General features: G+C 45.7%; 2 protein-coding genes across 2 annotated transcripts in view; one reads left to right on the top strand and one right to left on the bottom strand.

Annotated features, from left to right (window-relative positions):
• Nucleotides 1–8,587, bottom strand: part of COL4A1 (collagen type IV alpha 1 chain) — a 127,302-nt gene extending 118,715 nt beyond the window's left edge. Inside the window, exon 1 of the mRNA XM_084272626.1 lies at nt 8,520–8,587. Coding sequence (XP_084128752.1) covers nt 8,520–8,582 — 63 coding nt within the window. The 5' untranslated portion in view covers nt 8,583–8,587. The remainder of the gene's footprint in view (nt 1–8,519) is intronic.
• Nucleotides 8,588–9,302: 715 nt separating this feature from the next.
• The window catches only part of COL4A2 (collagen type IV alpha 2 chain), a 144,703-nt gene continuing 129,105 nt past the window's right edge, over nt 9,303–24,900 (top strand). The window contains exons 1-2 of the mRNA XM_084270018.1: nt 9,303–9,402; nt 9,542–9,602. Coding sequence (XP_084126144.1) covers nt 9,359–9,402; nt 9,542–9,602 — 105 coding nt within the window. The 5' untranslated portion in view covers nt 9,303–9,358. The remainder of the gene's footprint in view (nt 9,403–9,541; nt 9,603–24,900) is intronic.

The following is a 24,900-nucleotide window of genomic DNA, read 5'->3' as shown; positions in this document are numbered from 1 at the left end:
GCAAATTGTTAAAAGCACACGTTTCTGAGTTTTGGCCCCGAACACTATTTGCACATGTATCTTGGCTTTATGGCAGCCAGAATTTATCCTTTTTTATTCTGCTAGCAGATAACTGACTTACCATTGCCATAAAAGGGACAGATCTTCAAGCACAATACGAAAATTCTTGGAATGTTTGAATCTACCCTCACTTAACTGATTTTTCCCTTAATATGTGCACTATGATTACAGACCATTAACTTACTACTTCTTCTTCAAACTTTTGTTCTAATTCTCTACAGCCCCATAAGACCATACCACTGTAATTTTTCATCCTTATTTGGGTTTCATTACAATCTTAGAATTTGTTTCTATGCTTTTGGATTATCAGGTATTTCAACAGAAGTCTTCAGTAGACTAGAAAACACGTTTTCTTCCACTGGATAAACAACTGCACTAATAAGACCAAAAGAGTGACAATATCCAGTCAGCACATAGCTATCCAGTGAAAATGGACTAATTTGTTTTATCCCTTAGATACAACTGAAACATTTGCCACGACAAAAAAAAAAAAAAAAGCCAAAAAAAAAAGCAGCCTTTCTCAATTTGGTATTTGTATACTAAACCAAGGACCCCGTAAATTATCTATTAAAATAGAACCAACTAATTGTCGTGGTTCAACCCCAGACAGCAAGTACAGCCACTCGCTCACTCCTCCCTTAGCAGTCAGCTGGATGAAGGATTCCATGCTTCACTGTGAATTTCCAAGATGAGTATCTAGAGAAGTAATGCTCACGTAAGAACTGCATCAACTATATTGACCAATTAGAACACTCTTACCCACTAAACCATTTAGAAATGCTCTACCATGTTCTTGCTGCAGTGTTAAGACAACATTTTCATGTACAGACGACGCAGAAGACACCTTGGCTAAAAGGAAAGTTGACCATCAGATCTCCCAGATCTGATAGCCTCAGAGATTATAAATCCCACAGCAGCTGAGACAAACGTGGGCCACGAAAAGGCTGGACACCGGTATTTAAAGGTGGTGGAGGAGAGGCTAGTTGCCTCAAGTAATTTTCTTCTAGCTACTGAATATCACCAGACTTCTGACTCCTTCTACAAAACTTAGCATCTAGAACAGATTTGGGGCTTTCATTGCATCTCCATTGAGAGCACAATGCTTCTGCTCCCATACTAACAGCTGGATGGGGTTCTCCACTGAGGTGACAAAGCATTACCTAAAAAAGTATTTCTGTTTCCCAGTTATAGGTCTTGAAACATTCTTTAAGCAGGTACATGTTGTCATCTGTTTTACAGGAAGGATAATTGATAGTTTGCCCCATCCTTAATCTACAAAAGGCTCTATCTCCTCCGAATGCAAAACACCTAACTCACAGGATGACTAGATTGGACAAGACCTTTGAGATCATCGAGTCCAACCAAACCCGTCCTCTACTAAGCCATATCCCTGAGCACCTCATCTACCCATCTTTTATATACACCCAGGATCAGTGATTCAATCACCTCCCTGGGCAGCCTGTTCCACATCCTGACAACCCTTTCGGTGAAGAACTTTTTCCTAATGTCTAATCTGAACCTGCCCTGGCGCAGCTTGAGCCCATTCCCCCTCATCCTATCACCTGTTGCTTGGGCAAAGAGACCAACACCCACCTCTCTACAACCTCCAGAAAGCTCGCTAGACTTTGAATTAAAGTATTCTAGTTCTCCCTACTAAACCTTGCAAATTAAACTCATTCTTGTATTTATAACTTTGGCAATTTCTTCCGCTGCTTCCTTCTCAGCCAACTTGAAAACCTTGATCTCAAAATGCTGCCTCTGTCACCGCTACCAGCGGATGAAAGCCACATAAAGATGAAAGAAAATTAATTATTACTTAGCAATTTGTTTACTCTGCACACTTAACAGCACTTTGTGTTTTGCCCTTTACATTGTTCTGTTGAAGATGCACACCCTTCCTCAGCCCTTGCCAGCAGCAGTAAAGGTGAAGGCAGCAGGAGTGTGCACAGAGAGAAAAGGCAGAGGAAAGGGGGGGAACAGAGGATGTTTAGTTCTCCTCTTGGATCCACCCAAAAAACCAAAAAAAGCCTCCAGCCTACGTAAAATTCCATAAAAGTAGGTGAATAACTTCGCTTACGTTACACTTCCTATGAATTAAATTGGCACATTGCTGGATAACCTTACACGTTTGTTTCAGAACATGTGTAAGGAGAGCATGTGTTTCGATACACTCCACGAAGGTAACCTAAGAGAAAAGCAGGGGGAAAAAAAAAAAAGAAAAGAAGAAAATCCAGCTTATCCCAACTCTTCTCTGGCTTTCCTCATTTCATCTTTAGCCACATCCTCTTTATTACAGTACTGGAAGGCAATCCAGGCCAAGAAAAAGAAAACGAACAGAGGTTTTTTTGCAGGCTGTGAGGGAAGGCTGACTCATCTCCATCCCGGCGGGTTCCCAGGCTGCCGGCTCCCACGGCACCTGCCGCCCGCTCCTGCGCTGCTGCTGCTGCTGCAGCACCTTGCACCACAACACCCCAGCACGGGCAGAAAAGCAGGGCTACAGGTCTCGTTTGAACCCCTAAGTACAAGCGTTTGGATGCTTGGCAAATCAAGAGGTGCGGAGGGGTACTTCAAGTCACCCCCTCTCCCCCACTCCATTCACCTAAGGTAAGAAGAGTCAATGCAACCTTAAGGCTTACAGTGGCTTTTGCCCGTATCAGGAATGCGATGGAAGCAGGCACAATCCAAGAGGTTTCCTAAGAAACATGGCTTTGAGATAAGGGATCAATCAAAGTGCTATTGAATGAACCCAGAGCAGAGCAAAGTGTTACAGAAGTATGAGAAACTGGAAGCTGAAGTGCTTATATATATATTTATATATATATATATATATAACTAATGTAGGGGTTTTTTTTTCCTTTTCAATTTAGAAAGATTATCCAAGTTCACCCCCCTGTAAGATAATACCTCAGAGATAAAGGAAGGATAAACACCCATCTTTTTGAGTCTTTGAAACATTTCCTGAAGCCTGCTTAGCTAGATAGCTGGCATTTCTCTCAGTACTGAATAGGAGCTTAAAGCTAAAATGGACACATTTTTAAAAATTCAGTCTTTCATCATCTTCTTTTCCATTTAGATCTGCAGGGGAGCAACAACATATAGTGGGGATTTTTTAATATTTTCTACCTCTATTCTTTATGAAGGCTACAGTTGCCTTTTTCTTTGCTGCCAGACACTTCAGATTAGAAGGGCGTAAGGACAGTAACTGACATACTGACAACGCTTTCATTTGTTCTGAACTTTGCTTCCACGTTGTCCAAGACACTGCTATATAAAGACTCTCGGAGGGCTAATGCCACATACTTTTCTGATGTATTAAATCACCAAGAATAATTCCAGCCAGTCACAACCCAGAGAACTCAAAAATTTATCTTCCCACAAACAGCATGAAATCGCAGCAGCATTTCATACCTTCAACTTCCCGGTAAAGGCATGGGTTGCTATTCCAGTCAGGTCTTAACCCATGCCCAAATTCTTCCCCTTGACCAAATTTTGCAAGGTGTTTTAAGGGCCTTTGTGATAGGAGAGTCAACATAAATTCTGGGAAGGGAGATCTGTGTAACTTTTAAACACTGATGAAGCAAGTCAATTTATTCTCATGTTGAGGTTGTTGAATCTTCCTTTGTTTAGTCTAGTTCTATAAAAAGAACAATATTCTTAAGCCTATCCCTAGAGATGGTTTCTGATACTTTAAAACAATTCCCTTAGCTGCCTGTAACAGCTAACCTACATTTCTCTGCAGGATTCCAGCAACTGACAGTATATACATCCCAGGCATTATATAACCTAATTATATCCCAGGATTACATACACCAAGCAGACGAGCCACAGTGAAACACCACAGTAGCCCCACAGGCATTTGATACACACAAACATCCAGAAGTGAAAACTGTGCTACTTTGGGATGACGGGCCAGGAACACACTTGGCGTGTGCTGACGCTCAACAGCTGGCCCCAGGAATGAAGTTGACCCAGATGAGCTCAGGGAGGCTCAGAGACTGCGCTCTCTGACGCAGCAGGTAGGCATTCCAAAACAGCCTACCCTTCTCACGGGACACATGAACCCACAACTGCCACTTCCCCAGCAGGCACTCCTCACAGCCCTCTATGGTGCAACCTTGGCTGCTCCAGCTCTCATATGCCTTCTTGCCAAGCCACCTGGCTCCAGCAGGAAGAAAATGGAGTGCTCTACTTTTCTTCAGACCCTCCCTTGCCTGGCCATTGCCTGGCAGTGGAACCTGAACCCATTTCCCTAAGAAGCCTTCTAGCCCAAGAGGTGCTTAATTTATTGGAAGTCACTTGGGTCTCTCCTTCTGGCCACATTTTCTGAAGTGACCATATATCCATCCTGAGTTAAAACCTGTCTGGGTTTGTTTGATGTGCTCTTGGTATTGATGAGTTCTTGAGGTCATGCAGGGACAAGGATGTCAGATGGTCTTAGGAGATAGGACTCTCAGCATCAAAGACCGTAGCAGCTGGACATGGAGGACGGCTGCAGAAGGCAGGTGCCCAACCCAGTCTTATTTCACTAGTAAAAGGACACTCAATGAAGAGCTGTCAGTCATTCACACTCAGTCATACAATTTCTCTTCAGCCACACACCAAAAGCCTAAGTCATTTATCTGCTCTCGATTTATCTGCCTTGTACTTCGCCATCTCAATAAACCACTTTTTTAACAAAACAGGAACAGAAAAATCATCCAGACTAGTTGGAAGCAACTTATTTTTCAGCATTGACCTGGAATTGCGTGTGTCTGACTGCAGTTCCAAATACAACTTTGAAATAAGGAAGAGTGATGCAAGGAAGGCATGAGGGTGACACGGCAGAGCTGTGCCTGTCCAGCCACGGATGCGGTTTACCTGAGGATGGAAACCTCCTGGCCTCCCACCAGTGCATCCCTGGCTGCCACCACATACTCAGCTCAAACAGCACTGGTGGGATCAGCATGGCACTTGTGGAAAAAATGATGCATGTTTTCATCACTGGTTTGACCCACTTTCTCATAGCAGCTGGAGAGGGTTTGCTCTCAGCTCTGGCTCAGTTCCTGTTTTGCCAACACTAGAAGTTGAAAGGGAGATGGCTGGGATCCCCACTGAGCCCACCATCAAGCAGCAGCAGATAGGGCATCGCTTCCATCCCCCCCAGCGTTATGTGGCAGCCAGCCCACTTGTGTCAAAGGCCACTGGCCGCAGGGCTGGAGCATGGCCAGAAGATCTTGCTCCGCTGCAGAAAGCGTGGGGACCAGCACTGCAGTGGCATCCACAAGGTATTGAAACATGAAAACTGGATTCCCCAGCATTGTCATCTCTCAACCATGCAGTACTAATGTTAGGTAACAGCCTTTCTTCAGAGGAAATGGCAGCCTGAATAGTGTCAGAAATAAGAGACCCTGCAGAGATCCATCAAAATAAGCTGCTCCTGTAACCGCCTGATGGGAAGAGGTCCCTCAGCCTGAGCTGGAAGCATCTTAATCTACTGCCCTGCCTTCCATTCTGCTCTCCTTATAATTTGGAGTCTCCAGAGAAGAACACAGAACAGCACAAAAGCCCAGATTAGCTATAATGAATTATATTTTAATTATAATTGTCGACGTAGGAAACACTGAGCTTACAGTGCCACGTCTGGGTGCATTTTATAGTGGCGCGTTACAACCTGTGGGAGCTGCAACGGAGCAGCTCCCTCCTCCGTACCGAGGCACGTGATCCCCACAGTGGCTGGCTCCAGGCTGGCTTTGCTGCATCAGATGCCTCTGCGAGAGAGCGATCCTTCCAAATCTCCTTGTATGTATTAAATCGCGGGTGCATCGGTGACAAAACCAGTTTTTCACTCTGCCAGCCCTGTGACACTGCAGAATCGCCACCACCAACACAGCATGATGTTCTTTCGCTACATTTGCATTCATAGGCAGTCTCAGGTGTCACCTAGTTACCCCAGCGCAACCACAATGCGCGTATGAAGAAACATGTTTTCCTCTGAGAGTGACCAAGGCGGGCACAGGTTGCTCAGAGAGGCTGAGGAGTCTCCATCCTCAGAGATATTCAAAGCCTGGCCAGGCACAGCCTTGAGCAGCCTACTGCAGCTGGCCCTGCTACAAGGGGGTCAGACTAGGTGCCCTCCAGTCCAGCCATTCTGTGATGAAGGCCACAAGGCAATTAAGAATATGACAAGATCATGTCTGCACAAAAAAGATTTTTTAAAAATTTGTAGGGGTTGTTTTGGGTTTTTTTTTAATCAAGCTAATATGAGCTATTTTGGGGAAGGAAAGAACCAGCATCATTTTTTCTCAGGAGAAAAGCGGTTGCTCCGTTCAGCCTATCACTTAACAGCACTACATGCAGCCTTGTCTACCACACAGTCCTCTGCTAACGCAACCGCTCCTCAAATATAAACAGCGGGAACACGTGTCTGAGGACAACGTGAGCACTGGGCAAGCTCTCCAGTAGCAGAAGAGGTCCTGCCCAGGTGTACAGTGCACTACACCACCCAGCCACACTCTGGGCCATCAAGGACCTTCAAAGCACAGCCACTCGACTACCCCCATGCCTGGTACGCAGCAGGCCAAGAGCAGTCCTCATCGCCGTTTGGGTATTTGCCAGGGACAGGCAACAGTGTGGAGTTGGGGACAATGTCAGTGGAATCACATTGATTGAAAGGCCACCCGTGTACGGCTGGAAGTTTGTCTAAGGCAACAGGGCTGCAAGGAGCTCAACTTCCATGGCATACTTGTGTTTCCTGGTGGTGCTGATGGGGAAGCGTAAATCCACCGTCAGCATCGCATAGAAAGAACGGTTAATTATGGGGATAACTTCCTCATGTAATTAACAGCTCTGGACTACATTTTTAGGAATCTTGATTTTAGTGAAACAATTTATCCAGCACGTAAAGGGCACTCTAAAACACAGCCTCTTCAGAGGTGTTCTAGAAGACCTGAAATTGATACTAAAGTTTGTATCTTCTTTGAAGAAGCATATCATCCCTGCCTAGTTCTCTGCCTTTGGCTGACACTCACAGTTTACCCAATGGATTCACTTTACAGCACAAGACAGGAACATATCTCACAGACAGATACCTGTAGGAATACCATATTTAGAACTCAAATGTGAATCATTTACTTCAAAAGTTTTTAATTAATTAAGATTAATTATATCCTGAAAGGGATAGGGTTTAATCAGCTTAATGCCACACAATGGGTGAATCGCCTAAGAGGTGCATCAGCGAGTGACTTACGGCAGTCACAGTAAGCCTGATACTATCAACCCAGGAGCAGCAGATGAAACATCAGAAGTTCTGTGCATTTCTTCCTTCAGCTGATTCAAGGCATACATGCTGTCCCCACGGTCACAAAGAGATCATCACTCATTATAGAACCTAATTTCATCTGAAATATTTAAAATAATCCTTTCCCACACTTCCTTTACTGATTAAAATAATACAAGACCTTACATATAGAGCAGGAAGCACAACAAAAAATCCATCTACCCACAGCTGCTCAAGAGTCTTGTGCACCCCTGGACTTCACAAGTATAGCATCAACCTAACCAAATGCAAGGCACCGAGGAGACAGGAGGAGATGACCTATTTCAAATTCTTACGTCAGCTCTCCTTTACTTAGGGGTAGCTTCGGGAGCGCCAGGGAAGAGTCTCCTTTAACTTAAGGACAGCGGATAGCTAATATCTTGGTGATAAAATTAGCTCCCCGAGCAAAACTTTCAGGCTACTTGCATACTTTCGATTTTAAATGTTTGTGGCTGAATATGCCTCCATCGGGAAAGGGGCCAAAACTCAACTTTAACCATTAACACCAGGTTCCTTCCTGGTCTCCAGCCCACTGCCCATCGCGGGGGGTCAAAGTCAGCGAGCACGGTGCTTTGAATCCAAGCAACCAGCCACTGCTTTTTTGTTGGTGGTCTGCTTGTTGATGGGCTTTTGATCCCCGATATAAGCTCAGTGCGGGGCTTTTTTTTTTCTTGTTTTCTATTTTTTTTACCTTGGAAACACAACTTTGTTACCTCCAAGTCCCGAGTGGGTGCGTGCTTTCCATCCCCTCCCCAGCCAGCGGCGCTCCTTGCCGAGCCGTCGGACAGCAAAGCACTGGCCCGGACCCCGCCAACATCCCGTGGGGAGGTCGGGGCCCGTACGCGCGGTGTTGCCCGCCCCCACCCCCTCCCCGCTCCGAGCGCCCGCGGAGAGCCCGGCGAGCGGGCTCAGACCCGCGGCAGCGGCGGGGCAGCCGGGCATCCCCGCCGAGCCCACCTGGCCGCTCCACCTTTCCGAGAGCGGAGGCTCCGCGCAACTCAGGCGGGGGCAGAGAGTGGGGACGGGAGGTCCCGTCCCTGCGCCGCCCCACGCGGCCGCCCCGTCCTGTCCCGTCCCGTCCCGTCTCCGCGCTCCCCCGGGCGAGAGCCCCGAGTGGGGCACCCCCGCCGCGCAGCCCCGGGGGAGCCGCCCCCCGCGTACTCACCGCGGCAGACACGGCGCTGAGCTCGGCGCTCAGCAGCAGCCCGAAGCCCAGCCAGAGTCGCATGCTGCCGCGCACCGTACCGCGCCGTCGGTCCCTGAGCGGCGGGGCGCCGGCGGCTTAATGTGGAGCTCCGCGGGGCCGGCCCCACATGCGCTCCTCTCCCCTCCGTGGCGGCCGCGGCGCCTGTAATGCCTCGGGGGCGAGGGACTCGCCGCGCCGTAACCGATGGGCGGCGGCAGCCCCCTCTCCTCCCCCCGGGCGGGGACCCTGGGAGGGCGCAACCTCGCCCGCTCCTGCTCCCCGCCGGCCTCCTCCCCCTTCTCCCCGCCGCGGGTGGGTGGCGAGCCGCCGGTAGAGGCGGGGGGAGGGGGGGGGGGGGGGAGGCGGGCGGCGGAGGGGGGAGGCGCGCCGCTTCCTCGCCCCACACCGTCGCTGCTGCCCGGGAGGGCACGGCAGCGCGACGCGCAACGGTGCGGAGCGGGCGCGGGGCCGGGCGGCGGAAGGGGCCGGGGAAGGGGCTGAGGGCGCCGGAGCTGCCCGGCCCGTCGGGGTCCGTGCCCCCGCGAGTGGCTGCGCGCCGGCGGGACGCCGCTCTGCTCGGCGGGACCTTCCCGTCCCACACACCAACCTCCCCCCGGCTCCGGCCCCGGGGATCGGCCCGGCCGCCGAGGCCGCTCCCTGTCCCGGTAGCGGCGTCGCCGAGCCCGGAGACCTCCGCCGGGGCGGGCGGGGGGGGGGGGGGACCGGGGTTACATGCGGGTTGTTCTCTGCTTTGCAGGGGCTGCCGTCCGGCGGGAGGAAGCCCCGAGCCGAGCTCCCCGGCCGGGGAAGGAGCGACAATGGACATCTCGCAGCTTCCCGGTGCACGTAGTTTTATTTGTCAGTAAGTAATTCCGCTCGGCGGGCTTTTGGGAATAACTTTCTTTTCAAGCCGTATTGTCACCTTTAACCGCGGAGTTCTGTCACGTGCTTGTTTTGTGCCAGCTTAAAACAACAGCGGGCTTATTCCCCTTTCCCTGCAGGGACCTGGGGATTCAGCTGGTCTTGCTGGGAGTCGTGCTGTCAGCCGTCAGAGTGGATGCTGTAAGTAAAAACGCCTTATGACTTTTACCGAGGAGAAGGAAAAAAGCAGTTTCCTTGGTACCGGAAAGTGAGGAGCTGCGCTATCCTTTACCAGATGGCTTATCTATTACTCCTTTCAAAGAAACAACCGACAAATCATCTCCGCAAGCCTTACAGATTGCTGCCTTCAACGAGATGATGTTTGGCAGAGAAGCGTAAAGCTTGGGTCTGGGGTTGTTTGAAGTATCCCCCGCAGTTACTTTTGCTCCGATGGGGTAATTTGTTAAAGCACAGGCATGTGCCCCAGAATGTCTTCGTTTTAATAAGAAAAGCACTGAGGCAGATGGGCGGGACAAAAATGCAGTGGTACAGATAAGGGAGAGGACTGGGGAGAAGTTAACCTGGGGATGAAATATCTTCGGTTTAAGTACAGACCTCACCTGAGGAAGGTGAAGCTATGGCTTAATTTTACAAAACAGAGGCATGTTTATACCTAAACTGCAGTTTAATTGAATTGTTATGCCCTAAAACTAAAAGACACCCCAGTAAGTTAGATGTTATGTACAGTTGCCACTATCTATTTGAGATGTCAATGTAAACAGAAGTCATTAAACTCTTGGGCAGTTGTCACCAGGGTGTGAAAGAAGTGGGAGATACGGTACATGGGAGGCTTTGGGTCAGGCCTGCGTGCTGCAGATGGAGAGGTCACTAAGGCTTGGCTCGGGGCTGTGGGTGTCACCTACTGAGGGTCCGCTGCCATGTCCAGGTGGTATCTCCATTACGTTCTTTTCAAAAGCCATCCTACTTACATTTTAATCCCCTTGTCTGTTTTAATGACTTTGTGCGCCTTGTGGATACCAGATGTGGTTACATGGTTGTGGTGAGGTGAAACAGTAGGGCTTCTGCAGCAGGTGCAGAGGCACAGGGGGGTTCTGCGCTCAAGCTGCAGTTGGCAGGTAGAGCTTGTTTACTGGTTGGCGTGGCTGGTTGGTCTCCTCACATCATGGTTGAGCTGGGGACCCACAGCCCTGTGGGAGGGGACACGAGTGACGTCCTCGAGTGTCATGTGCTACTTTTCTTTGCCATGTTTTGATGGAGACGTCATTCAGTGGAATGGCACTGAATGGATGATAATATTCTCTACCACGTGCTACTGAAGGCAGAGCAGGCTGGTGGTACTGCCTAAGTGGTTCAGGCCCAGTAGTGAAATCACTGGGATCAGCTGACATAAAAGGGTGGCATTTGTGGTGTGACTCTTCCTTTTATGAAGTTCTGCTGTAGCATGTGTAGCACCACACCTGAACTTTACCTGTAGCATGGGATAATTCATTCTCCTTCATGTTCTTGCTTGCCAGGGCATTAATATAGGGATATATGGAAGAGGTGTTCAAGGTAGCTTGGTTAGTATGTGCAGTCTGGTCATGGCTGCTTGAATCTCTGCACACTGTTTTTCCCAGACTATCTTGGAAGAATTAATTGACCTGTTTGGACGTCTAATTTCCCTGATTTAACAGGTCCTAACGTGGTGGCAGATCAGGAGGAGATGAAACACATGGGGTTATTTTATTGTTTCCATGAAAAATTAGAGCTGCATTGCCACCAAAATAGTTATCCCATTTTCCACTCCCTTTTCCCAGCATAGGTCTTTCTGTATTTGTGTGGGGAACTGAATTGGAAAGTTACTTGCTTAAACAAATCAGTACCCCGAAAGAGAGGAGGGGTGAGAGCTGGCTTTGGCCTGGCTCAGATCACCAGTTGTGGGCTGGCATGAAAATGGGAGCGGGCAGGTGGGGATGAGAGGTGGGATAGCTCCTGAATGCCAGCTCTGGTCCCCTGTGTTTGCAAAGCAGCAGCAGCACCTGAGCAACCACTGTATTCTTTATACTGTATCCTGTCCCACTGAGTCCTCTACTATTTGTTGTGCAGACTCATGTGCTAATGTTATGAAGTGCTTTGTTAGCCTGGATTAAAAAAAAAAAAAAAACAAACCCAAAACTGCTATGAATTATTAAAGTCTGTGGGACCAGATCTTTAAAGTCATGGTCTGCCTGTAATGAGAGGAGGGGAGCTGCTGAGTTTGACAGCCGTATACATATGAATGAGTTACAGCTGCTCCAGAGAAGTGGTGTTCAATGAGTGAAATTACACATAGGAAGAAGCTGGAATGAGATTAAGGAGAAAGCCAGGAAGGAGGGAGAGAGAAAGAAGGGAACTCAGAGCATTTGAGTGGACATCTTGCCTGGCAGGCTGCTGCTAGCTCTTAGGGAGACAGATGTTTCTCAGCAGAGAAAGAAACGAAAGGAAGAAAAAGGAAGAGGATGTTTGGGATCTTTGAGGACTGGGCAAGAAGAAACAGTGGCTCTAGCAAGAGGAGAGGATGCCCGTTGCAGGCTTGAAGAGAGCTAAGAAAGAGGAGACCCTGAATGGATACTAGGAGGGACAGCCAAATGGAGAGGATCAGGCCCCAGTTATCTTTAGCGCTCTTTGGCGTACGCTAGCTGGTGATGTTAGAGGCCTCAAATAACTTTGGAACTACTCTAAATTGTAGATTGAAGAATTTGTGTGGCTTAAATAAAATTAAGTTGTGTTAAGTACCTGAAGTTTAGCCAAGTTTGCAGATCTGCCTCTTTCTGTCAGTGGAAATATATTGCATCTAACATACATTCTCTCTGAAAAAAAATTCCAGAAATTGCATCTTCTGCAAATGCTGATCTTTTGTTTTTCCTAAAGCATGCTTTTTCCTAAGTAGTTTTGTAGCATGTGATTACTTTATTGGTAGCCCCTGAGTATATAACTTCCTCTAATGAAAATTAGCTTTTTTTTTTTTTTTCCCCAAGTTATATCCTGGTGGAAGCAATGGAGTTACAGAAAAGAAGGGAATGACTGTCAGGTAGAGAAAGAAAATTAAGATAGAATAAGTTACAATAACATTTGCAAAAACTACCAGTACCAGATCATAACTGGCATTTTAAAAAGAGAAAGTATATAGAGAGATTTATTTAGGAAGAAAATAGAGCCAAAGTAGTGCACAAGGTACAATCCTTTTGCCTTCTGTGACATTGTAAGGTGATGTATATGGGGGAATGGCACCAAAGGGAAAGAAGCAGCAATCCCTAAAAAGGAGATGATAAACCCAACAGTAGCATGCACTTCTTCCTCTTGACTTCATAGTGAAATTAGATTGCTGGCATGGGTGCTTAAATGCGTGCTCTGAGTTAATATGTGTCAGTGCTCCGTGGCCACCTTACAGCCAGGGTTTCCCAGATGCATCCTGTTTTATTCCCTTTGGAAACTGTTGTCTGGTTGAAACAGGAGGACTTTTTACATTAACCCTGGATTTCCAGGCTGAAGGAAGCCAGGGTGGAGTAATCACTCAGCCCATCCTGCTTGGCATGCCCGCTGTCAGTGCATGCACCAGGCTTGCAGCATGCAAAACGTGATAGCCCACACATACTGCCCGGGTGGTGCAGGGATGAACTGTTAATCTGACATATGAGTTTCTTCTGCCACATTACTTGGTGCGTGCAAAGTGAATCCATCTCTTCCTGCAAATACTGGACTCCCTACCTGTGCGCTGCTTCAGAAATAGCTCTGCCTAGGACATCCCCCAACAACAAACGTCACAGGCCTATTTTAGAATGACTAAATTTGAAACATTCCCACAGTGGCAGACATATCTTATTTATGTCTGTTTAAATAAGTGTATGGTTTGGTTCAGTTTTGAGTAAGAGTGGTGTTCTATAAGAAAAAATTGGATAGAATAATGATACCTTGCAAAAAAACCTGACATTTTAGGATCCTACCAGCATATCTGATTGCTTGATTCAAAATTTCTTTGATCCCTGAAAGAATTATTGGGTGGTTCAGAGGGGACTCTTTTCTGCATTCAGTCATGGAGCTGTGAAGAAGTGGCAGCTGCATAAAAGAGCCAGAAGTCCTGAGGGAAAGAGGTGGCATCTGCACAGTGACAGAAAGCAAACTCCCTCCCTCTCACCGACACTGACAGACATGCCTTGATCTGGCAGTGATGTTTCCGTGATGAGGGTCACAGTGTTGATTATACTGTAGATGGACAGTGGGACAGCTGCCAAAATAGGATTTTTGGTTTTAATTTTAACAGAGCCAGGATTTCACCTGTCAGCAGCCATATGTTGTCAGGCAGACTGACACTTGCTGCAGGCCTTGCATGCATAGAAGTGTAGTCATGGTCCATAGCTAGAAACTCCTTGGTTTTGATGGTTGCTTTGTTGTATGCTGTCTCCTCTACTCATCAGTAAGAGAGTTTCCTTAAGTGTCTCTTTCCCTTGTTATTCCTCAAACTCTTCCTTAAAATTCTGTTTCTATTGCCATGCCTGTGAAACCAATGCTCACCCTGATTTCCTATGAGTTTGTCAGTCTTCCTGGGAAGATTTCTTGAAAAGTTAGCCTGTGTGGATCACACAATTGTTCTTAGTATACAGTCATATCCTAACACTGATCCAAGTTATTAATTCAAGAACTAAAGACAAATTCCACCAAAAGCTATATATCAGGTTTCACTGGAGTTAGTGATGAGAAAAAGGTTCTCACACATGTCCGTGGTTTTTAATCTCTCTGTGGAAAGCCATACATATGTTCTTTACTCACTGATTCTTGTATTGCAATGTGTGTCTGCAACATATTCAGAGTAATTCTATTTTGTAGTTAATAAATGGCCTATCATATAGTCAAGCTGTATTTGGTAGGACAAGATAGAGTATTGTCAACTCCCACATTAGAATGTTGATACTGAAAGAAGAGAATCCTCCTGACAAGGTCAACTATCATGTAATAAAATAATCTTTTTTGGGTTTTGTCTCCTTTCTCTGAAGTAGCTGAATCGGTTTCAGAAATTCAGGATTGCATTTCCTCAAGCTTTTAAAGTAGCACATCTGGATTTTATTGTGTAGTAATTGCACCACAGGAAGTCTTTATGCATTATGGTTTTAAACCCACCATGTATTTTTTAAATTTTATGCAAAAAATTATTTATGAGTCCAAACAGATTTGCTTTACCCAAAATGTGAAGCTGCACTGTGGCTTGTTCAGTTACACTAGAAGGAAACACACTTGTTATGGATATTTTAATTCAGTAGTTCAGAGCACAGTTTTTATTAGTGGATCTTTTTTTTCTTCTTGCACTCATGTATTTCTTGTTTGAGACCAGACTAATCTTTATTAGTCCTTTGCTTTTGTTTTCCCAAGCCAAAAACTGGTCAAGGAGTGGAACATTCTTCATATTCTATTACACTGATCCAAGATCTTTGGAGAGTTCAAAGTTAATTTAGTAGCTTACAGTCAAGACAGCTTTGCTTGCCAAAGAAGGCAGCTTCCCTTCTCTAACCCCTTCTCCTTTAGAAAACTAATGCCTTGTGCTATCCGCAGCACCTTGTTTGCTCCTAAGGAGCTAAAATCACGGTGAAGTTTGCAGTGTTTCCTGATGTTAATTATCAGTTATTTTGTTTAAAATGGCAGCACTCAGCTGGCAGCAGCAGTCGACCCAGCTCGCAGAGAAAGTATGTGATGAAAGTATGTATTTTCACCGCGCAGACATTTCTGAGTGACTCAGGACTGACACTGTTGGTTTTCACGTGCCCTTTTTTGTCCATTTGGAAGCTGAAGGTGCTGGTGCAAACCACAGCCGTGCAAGGGTAGCGCCTTGTTTTCAGACCCTAGAAATGATGTGTAGCAAGGGAAAAGCTTTCACGGAGAAATTAATGAGCAAACTTGCGTACGCATGAGTAATTGTACGTACTTCAGATGAATCGTGTTTCTGCAGCGCAGTTTGCTCTCCTTGATGGTTAGCGGTGTTTCATGAGGCTGCTGCGTTTTCTGAACGTGCACGTTTGAGTTTGTACATCCCAGAAAGGAGGGGAGATGCAGGATGTGGTTTCCTTAGCACCGGAGCAGGATTACTGCTCCTGGGAGACAGGAGATGGAGGCTGAGATGGGTGGGTGGGAAGGGCTCCCACCCTCCTGGCACACCCCTATAACACCCATCTGGTCCAGGCTTGGACACTGGGCTCAGACACAGCCTTGGAGGGCTGGACAGAGCCATGGGGATGGGGATGATGGGTCAAGACCAGACCGGCACATCAGACCACAGGTGTGAGTTAGAGGATGCCTGTGGCCAGGCACAGGCATGGCTGACCCCAAGACGATCTCGGGCTGAAGGGGAAGCCCCACTTCTCATGGCCGTTTTCCCACACAGCTCATTTCACAGCCCTTTGCGAGGGAAGGCTGCACAGCTGCAGCAGGAACTGGCCGTGTGCCCAGGGAGACGGCCCCGGGGCTCCCCTGAGGGGATGGGGGAGCTGGCCCAGGCAGCCTGCGGGTCCTGGTGCAGCCTGGCCAGCCAGGGGCAGGAAATGTGCCTGCTGGAAATGGAGGCATACACTTTAAAAGTGGGGGGAAATTTTTTTGGTGACTAACATGTTTTAGGAGAGCTGGGACAGAATGTCAATATCGACAGGGCCCTTCTGTATGTATTGAGACAGCAGGACTGTTTGGCTTTTCTTCTTCTGGCAATGCTCCTCAAAAAGGGATTTTTTTGTCAACAACCCCCCCCCCGATTTTTACCATAAATTTTCCAGTGAGCTCTATTTTTATTTTAGACATGCAAAATGAGAAGAACATTTAGATCCTAGCAGTTACCAACGATGTACGCTACGATATTTCAAGTGTCCTATTTATTCACAAATGATCCCAATCTTTATTTTGAAGTAGCTTCCTGAAGTCAGGAAGTAAAGATCATTTCGATAAATAAGGCTTGGCTTATTTTTGGCAGGTCTTAGCTGCAGATCATGCCTGCACCTCCTCTCACCATTGGCTGACAGAGCCAAGGAATGAATTCTTTATTCTGACTATACTTTTCCTTTATATTTCACCAGGTTTTTACAGGTTCTTTGCTAGTCAGAATTACCTTCTGACTTCTTCATCAGGCTGTATACACAAAAGGGATGTCGGGCAAAGTGAAGTATTTCAGACACAGCACAAGCCCTTCCATTTGTCCCGTTCTGCAAATGGGATGTTTTGGTTTGTGGATCTGTTTTTTTTCTTTATTTTTGTTTGTGTCGTTAGAAAACCACTGGGTGCCTCAGGTTTAAGGCTTGTCCCAAAAGCTCAGCCCTGAAGCCGGTGACTGTTCACATCCAGCGCGGTGCCTGGAGCTTGTGCAGCAGCGGCAGCACACAGAGCAGTGTGGCTGCCCTTCTGCCTGTCCTGGGGAGGCCAGGCTGCAGCTCCTGGCTCAGCAGGAAGCTGACCCCCTGGCTGCACGCCGCGGCCTCCTGCGGAAATGCAGAGGTGGAAACAAACCTGGTCCTCATCAGGGAATTAAAAAAAATAAAAGAAGGAAAAAAGAAAGAGAGAAAAATTTGCTGGGAGTCCCCATTGTCAGGTCCTGCCTGTGCTTGCTGCGCCTTGTAGCCATAGGAAGCAGAACTGTTCCATAAGGTAGGAAGGGATAGGAGACTGGGAAAGCTTAGCAGGCTTTCACAGAATCACAGAAATGGAGGGGTTGGAAGGGACCTCCAGAGATCATCGAGTCCACACACACACCTCCCCCCACCCCCAACCCCGACAAAGCAGGTTCCCCATTGTGCCTGTGTGTGCCTCACTGTCAGCACAGCGCTGGCTCCTGCCGCGCTGCCCATGCAATCCCCGGGCATGCTGCAAACAGATGAGGAAAGGCGTTTTTACACGCGAGCTGCAGCCTCACCAGCCCCACGTAACTTGGTCTGAGTCTTACAGCACCCTGAACAGTACGCGTGGAGACCCCCGGGGAGCAACTCCAGGAGGAGAATGGAGCTGCTTGCTGGGGCTGCCGGCATGTCCCAGGCTGAGCGGCGGTGAAGGGAGTGGGCAGAAAGGAATGCCGCTCCTGCGCAGGGCTGGGAATAGCCGCTGGGGCCGCGGAGCATGGGAAGCCTTCATATCTCCCCCAGCCAGCAGCCAGAGAAACAGTCTGCTGGAAAGGGCCCAAACATCTCGGCATGACACTTGGAAAATCTTAAGTGACGCTGGCTGGAAGAAGGAACTGGACGGGGAAATTTAAGTATTTCCTTTGCAGTGTGGGGTTGAAGCTGTTTTTTTTTTCCCTGGGTGTTTTGCAGGTGTGTGGCAAGAGCAGGTAAAAAAGGAGTAGGAATAAGGTTGCCCAAGTCTACTGTCCCTCTTCGGTGCCTACACATCTGTTATCTCTTAACTCACCAAAGCCCATGGGCTGCTTCCTCTCAGGCTGTGGCCCATACAGTAATCCACAGAGTCCCAGGTGTATTCTCTGCCCTCATGGTCAACTGGCACAGTCCATCCACATCCATAACAGTAATTAGCCTTGGTAATTGACCCTCCTTAGTTTCCAAAACAAGGTGGCTCCTTAGAAACTGCCTGTGGTCCTTAGATTATGCTGACTCCTGCATAAAAATGGCTTGGGGGGAGCGCTGTAGCAAAGGAAGCAAAAGCTTCCTAACCCAAATAACAAGCACACACTGGACCTTTCTGACAATGAAACGGTGCAGATGGTCAAGCTGAGGGGCATGGGGCTACTTAATACATTAATGTAGACGTGGAACATGTGTGTCTCACATTGTGACAGGTTAACTGGCTGGAAATCAGGGCCCACTCATTTCTCATATTCATCAGTGTATTCGGTAGTTCTGCCTGAGCGGGAATGACATAGAAGAACTGGAATGAAATAGAAGAACTGAGCTGTTTAAGGTCACATGCAAAGAAGTCAGCACCCTGAATACTTGAGGCTTGCTTGGCAACGGTACTGCCATGTCACCCACTTGAATAGGAAACATGCCAAGGAAAACCAAAGCCCCATCCTGAAAGTTTGGTTTTAAGCCTTATGTGGTGTTTCATGGCATTAGCTTGCCCCATTTGTTGATATCTACATCATGTAAGTAAAATAAAAGACAAAAATAAGCATGCAAATAGATGTAAATGGCAGCAGGTCACAAAACAAATGGCAAGAGCAGAGGCATCAAAAAGCCATTTACTGGTCCTCTTTGTCATGCTTGTGTGTTGGGAAAGATAGTCCTTCCCAAGGAAAGGAGAATGTCTAGAGCATATAGCCTGCTTGTTTTCTGGTGGCTTACGCTGTGCTCCCCAGCTGTACTCTGATCTGCTCTCGGACAGCAGGAACGCTGCAGTGCATCTCCTGCAACTGCCTCCCCCTCCCAGAGGTTTTCCATCTCCATGGAGTGGTCAGATGAGTGGAGTGGCAAAAAATGTGCTCTTTTACCTTCTGGTTTTAAAATAAAGTCAAGGACGGGTGAGTAGTGGAAGGTAGGGGTTTAATTGTCCTCATTTGATGTGAACTGAGGTTTTTCTGTTTTCAGTCACACAGTGCCAGCTTTCAGTCTAGATCGCTTTATTACTTTTCTATTCCACTCCTTGCCTGTAACAGCTTTGATTTGTTTGGTGGATCAGAGCCTTACTGCCTTATCTATGAAGCTATTAATACTGCCTTTTAGGGAAAAAAAAAAAGTCTTTTATAAGACAGTCTGCTTAGCTTTTGCCCCAGAGAATACTAAGATGACTTCTTGGGACTCCATCTTTTGCATGACCCAGGGACTAAAGGGATCAGTACCCATTTCCTCTGAGTAACAACTTAATTAGACTCAAAGAGAGTGCAATATGGTACTATGTCCACACATCAAACTAACTGTACTTGAATCCCTTCCAAAGAATGATACTTAAATAAACTTACATGGCCAATGGACTGGGGAACAATCTGGAAAAAAATGCATCTCTTAACATTGATTTCCTTGTATGAATTTATCAAAATGAGATCCAAACATTTTATTCTGTCCATCCAGTGCATGCTCTGCCCAACACTGATCTGATTATTTTCCTATATGAGGGGGAACCTTAAACTCTCTGTTGTTACTTGTTCATTTGTGCCTTCAAGGGGATAAAGTATCTTACACTTCTTATACTGTTCTTGATAAGGTATGTTCTGTAGTTTAAGATGTCAGAGAACTTCAAGAAAATGTTACCTCTGCTTTCACAATTGTAATCTCTTGCTTGAGGTTTGCATTGTCCCTTAGGGATACAGTAATCCATAGAGTCGCCACTGAGTAGATGGGTGATTAGTAAGGTTGCTTGAGGCTGTATCATAAATCACTTAGAAGACTGGGACTGTAGTCTTGAATTTATCTGAGTAAGGAATCTCTGTGAGCCCTACAGCAACATGCTTGCATGATCCTGTGCTGCTTCATAGGTATGCAGGGCTTCATGCTTTGAACCAACTGGTCTGCTGTTTTTTTCCAGAGGAAGAACATCCAGCAGTTGTTACTGTGACCAAATCAGAGGCAGTTAGAAACGTGGTACTGGCATGTTGGGACCTCTTTCTGTGTAGAATCTAGTTTCCATGAGGTGGATGACAGGCTTGTCAGCTGCTTCATTGGAAGTATACCAACTCAAATTGGGGATGATGTAATTTTTACTACTTCTTCAAGGTATTTCGTGTTCATTTAATGTGGTTTCCAGGTTAGTCATGTATCACTCACTGTCTTTCTTAAAGCCAGTAACAAGTGTAAACAAAGAGAGAGGAACTGAAGTACAGTCATCAGTCATTTTGAATGAGAGGTAGACTGAGACCCGCCCTGGCCATGTACTCTTAGCATTGAGGCTGCTCATCTTTCATTAGACTTTTTTTTTTTAAAAAGTTCCATTAAGACAAGCACACATAACTTCATAGAATAGCATAATTAATTTAGGGAGATTAAAGCTCATCCTTCTCAGGAGATAAAGGGATATGAAAACGTAAGTTCCACGTAGTTTCGCTAATTACCCTGCAGACATAGTCTGAAGGGAGATTAGTGCTGCATGCAGATAGAGGGCAACCCTGTGGCAATCCACTCCTCTATGCAGAAATGTCAACTCCCCAAAGTATTTACCTACATACAAAAGAAATGGCATTTCTTTAAGTAAAGAGGGTCAGGAATCCTCCTAAGACTGTTCAGCTCTCATCTCCAGATCCCCCACTGTTCGCAGCCTTTCTGTAAACATAAATTTACTTTTTTCTTTGAAGAAAGTCCTGTTCCTCAGTAGCTGAGAAGCCAGACCAGGGACCATTCTGTTGTCTTTTTGCAGTCTGATCACCCTGAAGTTGTTGCAGCTGCAGAAATCTTGCTGTTCAATCTCAGAATTTCTACTGTATTTTTCTACCTCCGAGTTTGCCTGCTGTCAAAAGGGAGTACTGTTTCCTTACAAAAGGACATGCAAAAATGGTGAATTAGAATACAAGTGCAGGGTTATTACTTGGTGATCTTTTTTTGGATGATCACCAACTCAGTTTTGCCATAGCTCGAAGAAATTTCCTTTTCTCTGGAATGTCAGGACCGAGTGTTACTTTTGATAGCCTGGTTAACCTTTGCAGAGAGTCCAGTTAGTAATGTCAGCTGTCCCTTGCATATTTCAAATGAGCAATGTACACCAAGACTGCTCCAGAGCACAAGCAGGAAAGACTTCTGACCTCTTGATCTGAGGATCTGTTCCCAAAATCACTGCATGTCCAAAATCAGCATGACAAATACCAGAAAACTTGGACAGCAGAATTTCACAAGCAGAAGCAGAGAGCAGCTCCCTCAGAGGGTCCAGCTGCAGGACAGAGCTCGTGACCTAGTCTGTGGGAGACCTAGAAATGCTGGCCACCGTAGACCCACACAGCTCTCCTCTTTCAAGCACAAGTGTAAAACCATCCGTCAGCCTCTGCAACAGCAGAGCCACACATAATGTCATAACTTCAACTGTCATAACCTCAACATGAGAGATGTAGTTGACTAACTAGGGAGCATGAGCAAATCGGGACTCACTGCCTGTCCATCCCAGTAGTGTCAGTTTTCTTGCTGCCATGGGATGCAGAGGGTGTGTGTTGCAAACCCAATCGTATGGGAGGAAGAGGAACTCATTTGCCCTCTTCAGCATAATAAGCAGGTTGTTAAAATTTTCTCCTCCTTCATATTCAGTACACACATGCCTGCCACAGTTGCATTACTTTAGAACACCTCTCAACTTTGAAAATAAGAGGGGAGGGAATGTTACATCACTCACAGTAGCAGCAGCTATCGCCTGCTGATTTCCATCACTACAGGTTACTGGCTACCTTGCCAAGATAAAAGTTGCTTTCAGTAAGCCCAGTGTTTCTGCAGCTATAACTTCCCTAATGAATTCCTCCAGCAAGTTGTACAAATACACTGCAACCCACACTATGCTGGCCAGATACAGCACCCAAGGTGTGTCATTCGAAACTAAGGGTTTGAATCTCTGGGGCTCCATTGCTATGTGCTGCATTAGACATACCCCAGAAAGTGTCACATGTTTCCAAAGAGCATATTCAGCACGCTTTGTAAAGACTTAGTGGTGTGGGATCTTGGTATATTATCGCATGGATTCTGTCTAATTATTAAGAGCATGTGACCAATCGCTTTGAGTCTGCATAACTAAGGCTGAAGAACACAATGCTTTCCTGGCTTCACTGTTCTGCAATGATTAACTGCAGTGTTATGAGAGCCATTTCGTGCCACCAGCTTTTAAGCAGAACAGCATGTTGTCTTCAACAGAAAAGTCTAATTTAAGTTGGTGCTATCAAAGGGTCTGATGTTTTCAGTCAGTTTTTGAAGTGAGATTGCAGCGTATTTGTAGAAACCCCCTTTAAATCAGTGGATTTGAGCACGCTCTGGATTGGGCTGTAAGCGTTTGACCTTTTCTGTCGGTTGCCTGGAGATGCAACACAACACAATAGGATCGACTGAATTTAATGTTCAGGGTAACAATTAATAGAAATGCTGCCCCTGTGTGTGCTGACATTGGGGTTTCGTGTTAATCGTTACTGAAGTGCTGCTCTCCCAGCCTCCCCCAGGTAATAATGAGTGACTTAACATTGCAAACATCTTTTGGCCTTCCCAGTTCTGTAGTTGTATGTCACATCTCTCTGTCTGAGCTGAAAAATGTTTTACTATAAACAAGTTCAAATTTTAATTTCTAGGAACCAGAAAATCAGGATAGGTTCCTGGAAGTACAAGTCTCCAACATGTCACCAAACTGGTCACCTAAGTTTGTTACCAACCATTAAAGTTATGCCTTAACTGACTTAAATAATGATCATCAGAACAGCCAGACAGGAATTTTATGCATTTCAATCCTGTGACACTCCACCACATTACACTTTCTTATACAAGACTTACAGCACTAAACTTTTAGGGCTTTTATTTCTCATCTGCAGTCCTTGCCTATCATCAGTTCAAAGTACAGGCTCAGTTTGATTAGAGTACACCTGCTTCATGTGCACTGGTGTAAAAAAAAATATGGAATGTATAAACAAGACTAATATTTATAACACAGACTGTGAGAATTTCCTGAATTTAATTTGTGTTCGAATTACAGTGCAGGTTTTAGAGAAAGATCCCATCTGTATTGGGGTTTTTTGTTTGGTTGGGTTTTTTCTCATGTCTGAGAGTCTTGTCACAGCACTTGCAAAGTTGTTCCAGTAGTTGATTACTCTTACAATAAACACAGATGTTAGACCACGTTGATCTGCCTTTAAAATCTGTCAAGCTTTAGTTTTACCTCTGCAAGGTAGGAGAAAGAGCTCAGCATTACGAGTTTCATTATGTACATACTTGATGCTGAGAGAATGGCACATCCATGATGTCTGGCACGATTGCTGATGTCAGTGATAAAATTGTCTTGAACCCCTATTCTCACTCTCTTCTTACTACAATTAGCCTCCTGTAATTTGTCACTAAAGAAGCCTTTTTTTTTCCCAAGTCTCTGACCGTTCCCTGTGACTTTTCTCCAAGTCCTTTTCCTTTCATACTTGAAGTTGTCAGTCAAAATCAGACCAAACATTTCATTATTCTTAGCTAAGAAAATTGCATAACCTCCTTAATTCTCTTCAGTACTCCTCAGTTTATACAGTCAAATGTCATATTACCTCTTTTCACTGAAGTGTGGTACTGGGACTTCATATTGAACTGATGGATTATCAAGACCCCATTATCGCTCCTGTGAGAGAAACAGATACCCCAAAAAGCAACACCCTCCTACTCTCTGTGCCCCAAGTTTCTTTGTTTCTGGATAAGAATTTACAGTCAGCAGTGCTAAACTGTGTTTTCACTGCTCTCATTTTGGCATTTAATCTAGATTGCACTGTGTTTTATAGTGTCCCGTCTTCAAGACATCAGTTAACTTTGTCAGTTACATTTTCTTCCCTGTAGCTTACAACTGCTAAATAGCACTGGGTGAAGAATCTGTCACTGTGGGGTGTCACCAAAAACCCGTGTCTCTTTACCTGAAATTTAATCTCACATTTAGCAAAATACCTGTTTTAAACCCATTTAGGATACATTGTGTTGATTGTGTTGGATGGCAATTTCCTGCATGATTTTTAATCAGAATGTCACACAGCATCAAGTCAAAGAGCGATGCTGTGAAATTGTTATTACCTTTGAAATCCTTACCTTTGTTACTCCACATTACTTCAAGAACAGATTTTCATATAGTTCTTAGGTATTATTTAATTGTATAAAACTGTAAGTGAATGTTAAAAATTGGCAAAGTACAGCAAATCAATAAAATGAACCTAGTTTTTAAATTGCAGCCAGTTAAGGAACGGTAGCCCTCCCTTTCTCATTTCTTACACACCTTCCACAACAAAAAACATGGACTAGTTTATGTTGTTACTGATGCAGTGTAATTCCCCTAGGGACGGTAATGTGATTTTGCAGATGTAACTGAAAGGCAAATGTGGCCCTGTATGTATGTTGGTATGCAAAGGGCATCAGAAGCATTCTTGCCTTCAGGATAATTATGAAATTGCTTCCTTTTTTTGTTATCCACCCATGATGCCATCTAATTTTATGTTCCTTGGCTGCTAGCTGTTAGCTTCATTAGCCTTACTTGATAGAGCGTTCCAACATTTATGATTCTCATGTGAAAAATGCTTCCTGACGGCTGGAATTTGTTTTTCTTTAATTTCTACCTTTGCCCTCTTGTCCTATTGTGCATACTAGGCTGAAAATAGTAACTTGAGATTGGTGGGCCTACTCCTCACAGCATAAGGAATCCCTGTTAATTCTCTTGCCTTTTCTTGCTCCTAAGATAGTTGTGGTGATTTAAAATGATCGAACCAACAATACTGCTTATTTTCACTTTGGTCCCACGTGTTTTTACATTTAATAATATCTTTTTTCTGTGGAAGGAACGGAGGAAACTCAGATATGTGTCAATCATCAATTGGCCTGTTTCCACACAAGTAACGTTACCCTGACGTTGCTAACTTTATTGTCTT

This window comes from Gallinula chloropus (assembly GCF_964237585.1).
Source record: "Gallinula chloropus genome assembly, chromosome: 1".
Classification (NCBI taxonomy): Eukaryota; Metazoa; Chordata; class Aves; order Gruiformes; family Rallidae; genus Gallinula; species Gallinula chloropus.
The sequence above is the reverse complement of the archived record's forward strand: the minus strand, read 5'-3'. Positions and strand labels throughout refer to the sequence as shown.